Source organism: Delphinus delphis, chromosome 1 (assembly GCF_949987515.2).
Source record: "Delphinus delphis chromosome 1, mDelDel1.2, whole genome shotgun sequence".
NCBI lineage: Eukaryota > Metazoa > Chordata > Mammalia > Artiodactyla > Delphinidae > Delphinus > Delphinus delphis.
The window spans coordinates 115,735,801-115,745,949 of NC_082683.1; the positions used below are offsets into that span (position 1 = coordinate 115,735,801).

General features: G+C 43.4%; 1 protein-coding gene across 3 annotated transcripts in view; it reads right to left on the reverse strand.

The window, feature by feature from the left end:
* The window catches only part of SLAMF1 (signaling lymphocytic activation molecule family member 1), a 33,090-nt gene extending 23,415 nt beyond the window's left edge, over positions 1-9,675 (reverse strand). For all 3 annotated transcript variants that reach the window (XR_009518961.1, XM_060008829.1, XM_060008820.1), the window contains exons 1-2: positions 9,546-9,675; positions 1,289-1,630 (exon numbers count right to left, since the gene is read on the reverse strand). Coding sequence is in view for 2 of the 3 variants with exons in the window: in XM_060008829.1 (XP_059864812.1) it covers positions 1,289-1,630; positions 9,546-9,621 (418 nt within the window). In the remaining variant the exon portion in view is untranslated. The remainder of the gene's footprint in view (positions 1-1,288; positions 1,631-9,545) is intronic.
* Positions 9,676-10,149: the final 474 nt, after the last annotated feature.

Consider the following 10,149-nt stretch of genomic DNA (forward strand, 5'->3'; position numbering starts at 1 on the left):
AACCTAGTTATAATTATTCCCATTTTATAAATGAGGAAACTGAGACCCAGAGAGGTGGAGTGTCTTACATAATGCCACTCAGCTTCTAACAGCCAAACTGAGATCTGAAACTACGTCTTTCTGACTCCAAGATCCAGACTCTTTCTTTGACTTGAGAAGAACACCATGGTTGCAGGAACCATATTTTCTAAGGTAAGAATTTGATCATAAAAGAGAAGATGTGACAAAGGCAGTGAACTGTTCTAGAAAATGCATGTGTAATCTTTGTGCTCATGGCAGCCTTGCCCCGGGAACACTATTGGAATGATCAGGACACACTGATACCTGGTGGAGGGCTGTGGGAATTCTGCATACACTGTTTGGAGGGAAGGGAATGCTAGGGCCAGGGGAAGGGCAGGGAGGGTATTTCTGTCTCTCTTGTTGGTACCTGAGGATTTTAAAGAAATGTTGGCTGTTTGGGGCTCCTGTCCCATCCTCAGAGATAAGAAACTCACTGTTGAAGAAGCAGGGTAGCCCGCATGGCTGCCAGGATCCCTGGGAATTCAAGGGAGCCTTGGGACTTAAGAGACAAACTCTGGGTGTGTTCAAGAGGGGCTGGCAGTTAAAGAGGCTCAAAAATGCACTGGCCTTAGATTTAGGTGGACCTACGTTCTAGTTTAAGTTCTGCAACTAAGCAATTTTATAATCAGAGCATTTGTTTAAATGAGAAAAATATGCCTCTTCCACCAGGTAGATGCAATCCTCTGCCAGGATGCGGGGCTTGGTGAGTGATGTGTGGGCTGAATTTCAGCCCTCCATCTCCCAGGACTCCTAGTGCAGTGAACCCACCTACGCAGATGTGAGTAGGAACGTGCAAACCACTTATCTCTAGATTTCAGTGTCCTCATCTATGAAAGCGAGATTGAGCTTGATCAGTGGTATTCAAAATTTTTTTTATTAAAAAAACACCTTTTTTCAAATAAAATCTTATTTGTAAATTGAGACTCTTGGGGCTCCAGACCCTCTTGTCAACAGGCAGAGGGGCTGTAGGCAAGAGGGCCTGGAGCCCCAAGAAAATGGGGTTAAAGGTAACTTGTGCTAATCAGCTATCACTAACGTGCAATTTGGATGAAAAAAAGATTTGTGAACTTCTAAAACTTCTTCCTGAAGGACGGTTTACCCCTGGACTGAGATGTCTTTCAAGTTGCTTCCAACTCTGAATACCCTTTGCTTCTGAGAGAGGCCTAAATTCTTAGGCAAGGAACTATCTCATCCCTCCAGTGGGGACTGGGGAAGCCACCATCATTACCATAGAGCTTCAGCTGCAGGCAAAAGTGCTGGACTGAAATGTTTTCCTCCAGGCTCATAAAGTACCAGCCCTCATCCTCCTTCCTGCTTTTCAGGATTCTCAGGCTCAGGTTTTCTGGATGAAACTCATAGCCATTCTCCAGATGGTGTGGAGAGTCACCTTTCCGCAGATCCAGAGACACTATTTTCTTCTTGACGGTGTCTATGGGTGATCCTGCCACTGTGACAAGGATGTGAATACTCTTATTCATGCTCTTACTTATCCCGTCAGATGTCAGGGGCAGCAGCACACTGCTTCCCAGCCGCCCAAGGATCATCACTGGGCAATTCGTTGAGCCCTCAACTGCAGGAGGAAGGAGAACGAAGTCCCTTATTATGGAAGCCTTTGAGACTCACATCCTGTCTGTGGATCAGGAATAATAGACTGGATGATCTCCCTCTTCCTCTTGGCCAATCCCTGGGGTTGCCAGGTCCTTAGTAGTTTATAAGGACTGTCATGAGGATCCCACTATATTCTCAGTATTTCCCACTATATTCTCAGTTTTCAAAAATTGCAGTGGAAATCTTAAAATCATTTATGATAGAGCTGTATAGACTAATTAGGACTCTGGGTTTCTTTGATCCAGGAGGGAATTCTATCAACTCAGATTTATAGTTAAGGCACCTAAGGCATAGAGAAGTTAAATGACTTGCCTAAAGTCATATAACTAGTAACTGGATTAATTTCTCAGCCAGACTTCCCACCACCATTGGATATATAGCATGAAGAATGGAGAGTAACTGAAACTAATTCTGAGCTTGTGAGCCCAAGAGACCAAGGTTAAGAAACATCATTTCAGATGAGGAGGAAAGAGAAAAGTCTGAGGGATGTGGAGTCCAGGAGGAGATGAGCCTCATATTCAAACTGTGGAATCCTAACTCCCCAAAAAGCTAAGATATTTAACAATGTCAAGGGTGAAAAATTATTTTACTTCTCTTTTTCAAAAAAGCTGAGGCAACAACAACCAAAAAAAAAAAACAAAAAAACCCCCACAACCTCAGTTGATGACCCTGCTTCTCATTTCACTGAGAAAGGAGAAGAAATAAAAGAGGACTTCCATTTGTTTCTACCACCAAGTCAACCTACCTACTTGGATGGATGGTCTCTGCTCCCAGATAAGGTTAACCTCTTCCTTCATGGAGCACTCACTCACTTCAAGGCTTTGCTTCTGCAACTTCCCCCACCCCTTGCATCATCAACTTTGTTATTGTTATGGTATGTTGTGGGTTATTTTTACTAACACACAACATACCAACATGTAATTTCCCTAATCTTAAAAACCCCTCCCCTGGTGCCAGGTCCATCCCCAGCCACCTCCCCATTTCTCTGTTTTCTTTTATTCCAAAGTCCCTTAATGTGTGTTTATACCTTCTGTCCCCATTTCCTGACTTATTTTTCCTTGTACCCACTCCAGACAGGCCTTCTCCTTACTACTCATTGGAACCACTCTTGTCAAGGTCACTGTATATTCCATGATACTATGTCACTTCTCCATCTTCATCCTTGCTTTCTCATCTTGCTTTCAGTTGGCATTGTTCACATTCCCCCTTTGAAACACTGCCTTCATTTGGCCTGGGGAACAACACACTCTCCTGGTTTTCTTCCTATTTCACTGGCTGCCCTTTCTCAGTCTCCTTGCCTGAAACTTTCTGCTCTTAAAGACTGGAGCATCCCAGGACTCAGTACTCAGAACTCTTCTCTTTCTCAGCCACACTTATCTAGTTGCATAGTTTGACATGTTTCTGGAATGCTTACAGAGATATATCTCTTACCCAAACCCTTCACAGTACTCCAAATTGCCTACACTGATTGGTATTGGTATTTGGAGGTCTAAAGGGCATCTCAAACTTAGCAAATGAACTCTTGATTCTATAGCCCCTTCTGCAAACAACATTACAATTCCTAGGCCAAAACACTGGAATCATCTTTGACTCCTTTCTTCCTCTGATACTCCACATTCAATCTATCAGCAATCCTGTTGACTCTGCCCTAAAAATATATCTGGCATCTCAGGACTTTCAACCACCATCATCACCAGCCTGGCCCTGCCATTGTCTTCCAACTAATCTCCCTGCGTCCATGCAATGGACAGTGTAACCTTTTAAAACTATATCAGATTTTGTCTCTCTCCTGCTTTTAATCTTCCAGGGCTTTCTAAGCACCCATAGAATAAAATCCATAGTCCCTGTTATTGCTTCAAAGACTGAATAACCCAATCCCTGGTACCTCTCCAACTCCTTCTCCTGTCCTCACTGCACTATGGCCACACTGGCTCCGGCTGGTCTGTAACTCATCCAGAACATTCTCATCTCAGAGCTTTTGCATTTGCTGTTCTCTCTCTCTCTTTCTGGCAATCTCTTCCCGTACATATCTAAAGAGCTCATTCCCTCATTTTATTTTAGATTTCTGCTCAAAAAATCATCTTCTCTGAGAGACCTGCTCTGACTATCCTACCTATCCTATCCTATCCTATCCTTTCTTGTTGTGCTTATCACTGTCTGATGTTATACTGTATATATTATTCATTTTATTTTATTTTATTTTATTTTTATTTTATTCTAGTGTTAAACACTAGAATGCCAACTTCTCAAGAGGAAGAATTTGATCTTGTTCACTGTTTTGTCCCTAGGACTCACAATTGTGGTTGGCACATAGTAGGCTTTAAATAAATATCTGTTCAATTTATGAATGCTGAAAGCCATGTTACCTGACTAAAACCTCTCTTATTTAGCTCTGCCCAATACGTGACTGAACTTAATAATTGAACTTAACCATAAGCTAATGTTTGTAAAAGAAGGAGCCCATGAGTCAGAGAGAGCACAAATTGTTCTAGTTGATAAGAAAGTCAGAAGAGTACAATAAAACTGTTTGCCTAAGTAGTGCAGCCATCTAGAAAAGACACAATAACTCGTGGTTAAGATGGATGTTGGAAATTTGGGCAAACTGATTCAGATGTTCTTGATACCAACATGCTCTGAGATCCTGTAAAGGGCCCAGCTGATATCAGACTAGAGATTCAGAGGTTGGGAAAAAAGAAAAATCAGGATTTGAGTGGTGGACACATAGTATTTTTTTTCTTTTGCTATGCCATGTAGCTTGCAGGATCTTAGTTCCCCAAACAGGGATTGAACCCTGGGTCCCGGTAATGAAAGCCCCGAGTTCTAACCACTGGACTGCCAGAGAATTCCTGACACTTATAATTATTAAGGAATAGTGAGAAAGACAATTAGGCATTTGCTCTTTTACATATTGCCAATACATCAACTCTTAAAACAGAGCACTCTCCCTTGTTGCTCAATTGATTCAATAAGGACTGCTGTTCATGGTGCTGGTGTTGCTGTTTTTATAAAGATAAACTGCAGGGCATGTTGGAATTCCTTCCAGCCACACTTATGGATGCCTGACTGTCCAGATAATGTGGTAGGTACAGTACCCAAGAGAGTAACCTCTTGAATCCTGAACTTAAACTTCTACCAATAAAGGGATGACAGAAAACTAGAACCATCCATGCAAGGAGAAACATCATGTGGTACATAGGCCCCCTGAAATTGTGTACAAAAGCGGTATAAATAAGCATATGTACATTTTTCTAGGAGCATAGCCATAAATGTCATCTCTCAAAGGAGTCTGGGCTTCAAATCAAGGTTGAGAATTGCCATCATACTGTTGATTTTTTTGGATCAATTTTAATATAGAGAAAGAAGAAATGGAAATTATACCCATTCATAGACCATAAGTCTCCACCCTGCCATGTCTCCTGTGTGCCCCTTCTGCCCATGTAACCCAACAAACTCTTTACACCATGGCTGTTTTCAGAACTTGGAATTGGAAGGGAGTCAGGGGGAAGAGGAAATAGAGGATGGGGCAGAGAGTAGTCAAAAAAAAAAAAATCAAAGAAAAAAAGTTTTGAAAAAAGAAAAGAAGAGGGTAAAGAGGGAAAGAAAGAGAGGGCAGATGAGAAGAAAAGGCTGAGTGGTTCAGGCAGACTCAGTCATGGGGAGTGGAATCAAAACTTCATCAGGAAGAGACCCTCACACGCTACAACCCACATAAAGAATGATGATGTAACAACTAAGCATGTGAGTGGCCAGGTCTGCAGGGGGTACGTGAACTCATTGCCACCTAAGCAAGAGTGGAAAAATAAGTGGGGACTTTAAAGTGGTTCATAAAACACTTCAAGTAGAGTCCCAGCTCCTGAAACATCCTACTGCTTGATGAGTGTTTTCCAGCAGGTCTGTGATTCAGTCAGCCCCTGGTTACTAAGAGAGTCTGGAGGAAACATTTGTAGCTGTTAACACCAACTCACTTTCCTTCCAGGAAAATTCAACTTAGAAAGTAGAGTGATTCACATGGGCCCGTGGATATTTTCCTGAAATCAGTAGCATTTAGCCAAACTTTTCACAAAATGGGATTCTACCTAATGATAAAAATTTTTTGGCCCAGCCCTGTTACTGGGCATCTTGCTACAACATTTCTTTCAGGTAGGACTCAGAGCCCTCACAGTTCTTATGCGAAATCTAGGCTTACAAAGAAAAGATAATGTGTCTTTAATAAGTCTCATTTTTAAACAGAAGTCCTACCAGCTGTCCTCCTAGTCCCATTCCTTGACGCTGCTGGGTCTTTCTATCTTAGAATATTTGCACTCACTGTTCCTCAGCCTGAAAGCCTGTCACTGCTCTTTATTTGCCGGGTTAACTCCTTCTGTCCTTCAGGCCTCTGCCCTTGACCCTTGGCTTAGATTCGGTTTCTCTGCCATATGCTTCCAGTTCACTTTTCATCTCTCCTTTCATATCGCTCAAGACATTTTTAACTCTCGTTCAATGCTTGTCATCCTTATTCAGTTATAAGTTTCCAAGAGTAGGGACTGTGTCTGTTTTGTTCACTGCTGTAATCTTAATACCCACCTGGGACATGGTAGGAACTCAATAAATCCTTTTTGCCTGAGAGAATGAAAAAACTGAATGAGATGAATGAATGAATGAACAAATGACAAAACAGAGTCTAATTTCTTCTCTCTCCAAAATCTGAATGTACTCTCCTTTATCTTTATAACATCCGTAAGAGTTGTTTATGTAGGGAGATGAAGGGGACCCTTATCCCTATTTGCCAGGTGAGGAGCTAGAAGTGCCTTAGCTATGAAACCTCTGTTTCAGGTGCAGCAGGCCACTTACAGTTCCCCCTGAAAACTCACAGCACTTTACCTCTGCATCTGTGCCTTCATCTAGAGTACTCTTTTCAAGTTATATAAGAATCCAACCTACCTGATGTATACATTTAAAAGGACATGCAAGAAACTGGTAACAGTAGGGAGGGGTATAGAAGGGAGATTTGTCTCCATTCTGTACCCTTTTACACTGTTGAAGTTTTATAGACATACATGTGATACTCTTCCAATAAACAAACTAGTTAACAAAAAATTAAATGAAAGCTACATGATGAAAGATGTTTCTATCCACTTTTCAAATTCCAGATCAAATACCTCCATATGCCTTGTACTTCCTTCTTTGATTTTGTCAACGTCTCTCACCTTTTGAAAATTCCTATACTTCATTTCAGTTCAATTAAAATCAACTCATATCCTTCAATTATAGACAGCATATTCTAATTTTTACCATGGTACCTGGAAACAAATTTTAGGATTCTCCTCCTCCCTAAACATAAGCTTATCTAGTTTCATTCATTCAGGCCTCTGCAGTCAGGCTGGGTGATTAAAGAGAAATTGCTAACTGCTCTGTGCCTCTTTTTCCTGTTTTATAAAATCATAATGTAACAATAACTACACGTATCTCATAGGGTTGGTATGATAATTAAATGAATAATACACACAAAGCACTTACCACGGTGTTTGGTATACAGCAAGGATGCTGTACATACTATTATTATTCATTCAACAAACATTCATGGAAGGGCTCTCACAGATACTGTGTCAAGTGCTAGACAGAGGCTGTGGTTATTCATTTTACTTCCCCCACACCTCACATAGTGCTAGCCACATCGTGTGTCCTTAGTAGACCGTTGCTGAATGGGATTGTTCAAAGGCAATCTATGGATAAAACCAAATAGCATTGAGGTTCTGATTTCCAGTCCAACACTGGAGACAGTGAAGGTAGTGGCATTATATCACAGTATTAAAGCTTTTGAGAGATGGAAGTGCCTAGATCTGCATCTTGGGGTACAATGGGCCAGTGAACAACAAGGTTGGGCCAAGTCTAGGATGCCCCCACTTGTCCCTCACCTCTCCCCTCATGTGTGTGAAGGATGTGAGGAGGACCTGAATGAAGGAATAAAAAATCCCACTGGGGTAGATTCATCAGTTGTAAGAGATGCACCACTCTGATGGGGGATGTTGTTAATGGCGGGGGGGCTGTTCATGTGTGGAGGTAGTTGGAAATCTCTGTACCTTCTGCTTACTTTTGCTGTGAACCCAAAACAGCTCTAAAAAAATGAAGTCTATTAAAAGATGTATCATTGGGGGAAATGGAAAATTCACTTTACTTGGGGGAGGGACATGTGGACTTCTTGATTTTTACAGTTTTGACTGGGAATTGGAAGTCGAGCTGAGTAGAGATGGGAAAGGGAGTAGGTACTGATTTTACAAGAATGGGGCTTCTTGGTTGGGTGAATCTGTCATGAATGACCTGTCCCATTTGCAAAGCATTTCCTTCTGGGTTTTATTGGGGTTTCACAAAAGGGTGCATATTTTAAAATAAAAACACTAAAATTTTTGTACATATTTCAAAGCAGACAAAGGAAGGAAGGGAGACACTACCGATTGGGTAGCCATGCCTGTGGGGCTGGGCTGTTTCTCACTGACCAGTGACCTCCAAAGCTTTCCGCGCAGCAGCTGTCAGCAGAACCTGAAATGCCAGGGCCAGACTGGCCAGGAGGCAAGCCAGCACAGAGACAGAAAAGTCCAGCTCACTGTTCAAACCCATCCCGCCTGATAGTCACTAAGAAGAATTCCAAAAATGGTGGAGTCACAAATGGGGTGCACCCAGGAAAGTTTGACTCTCCCTGTGATGGCTTAAAGTGGTTTCGTTTGGCTTTCTGAGCCCTCAGTTCAATTATTGCTCTCTGAGACCTTGGGTAGCAAGAGCCATGGGTCTGCCTGATTCTGAGGAAAAGTGGGGCCAAGGAAGGCCTATTCATCTGGGAATCTGGCAAAAGACAGATCCCAAGTGCAGCCCCTCTGACAATCCTAGCATATCTCTGGGCTTCTCCTGGAAAAGTCCATAATGGATTTGTGGTCTTGAAAACCCCAAGAACAGAACATCCGGAGCCTCAGGACGTCCCCCCTTCCTTAATGCCGCTTCCACTCCAGACTGCTTCACACAGTCCCAAGGCATTTAAGCAGAAAGGAGATTCTCACCCACTCCACAGTGAGCCCAAAGTCTGCCCCTTGCTTGGCTTTTTCTTTCTCAAACACCTTTTCTCATAGCTCAGCTATTACTAAACAGAGAATACCAGCAAACCAGAAAGACAGGAGTAGAGCCCAGCTTCAAACACTTTGTCTTGTGTCTGGCCTTACACTGGAGCTGCCCTGACCCTGAGCATTTCCGATTTGCACTTCTCACTTACTGTAACCAGCCCTGGGCTCCAAAAATCCTGGCCTCTCCCCCTCTTGCTGCCTCGGAGCCTTCTCTTCCAGGAAAGTAGCCACCAGTATGACCACACTGTGGCCACTATCTGTTCTCAACCAGTGCCTGGGGTTTTCACTTCTACCCTCTCTTCGCACTACAGCCTTTTCATGTAGGTGGATCATGTTTTTCGTTTGTCTGCTTGCGTGTGTGAGGATCCCCATCCAGGACAGGGTTGTAGGAGTAATATTCTCCCAGAGCTCCATCCCTACAGCTCATTCCCTTAGCCTGGGTCTTTGCCAGAAAGATACTCATGCAAAACCAACCACTCAGCCAGGACTTTGACTGGAGCCTCTCACCCAGAGAGGCTGGTCTAGAATGTGACCAGTGCCTTTGGCTTAGAGCTCCTGGTTTCCTTGGAAACTAGGACTGGTGGGGCTTAGCCTCAGAAGCCAGGACCCCAGTAACTCACAATGTTCCTTCCTCTTTAAAAGAGGCAGGAAGAACTCAGAGTCAGTCTCTGAGGAAGAGGCAGCCGGAAAACAACCCGCCACCCCTGCCTCTTCTCTCCATCCATGGGCTACAGCTGATTCCTGGCAGGTAATCATGGGACCCAAGCCCTCAGACAGATGAGCACTCACCTGTTCTGCAGCTCAGCTCAAAAGCTAGGGAGAAAAACAGCAGGACGTTCAAGGAGAGGAGCCCCTTGGGATCCATCAGCCAGTGAGGAGAGGGAAGGGAGCCCGGTGAGGAGCCCGGCAGCTGCTTGCAGACGCCACGGCAGAGTGAGCTCTTTGTCAGGCAAGTGCTGCCTCTACTGTCTAGTTTATGCATCAGGAACCAGTAGGCTTCCTGTCTCACTGGGACTTTTTCTGCCTGTGCCTTGAGGATTGCTCATCTCCTTTCAGGCTTTAAGTCACTCTGCTGTTCCCAAGAAGTCAAAATCAGGTGCTTAGACTGCAAGAGCCGAGAAGGGAGCTGGGTAATCACCCAAGGCTGTGGTCAAGCCCCAGCCTTGGGCAGAAATGTGCTCCCCACTCCCTTTCTTAGCTGTCTTCTGGAAAGGGATGTTAAGACTCTCTGGGTGGTTCTGTCTGGTAACTCTCATTATACAAAGAAAAAGATGTAGTCATGTCAGGCCACCCCAAATTTGGATGTGTTAGTTCAAAGCTGAACTTGGATGACTGACCTTTAATGAGCTGATGGACCTTTTACTTCTGATTTGTTCCATAATTTCAGAGAACA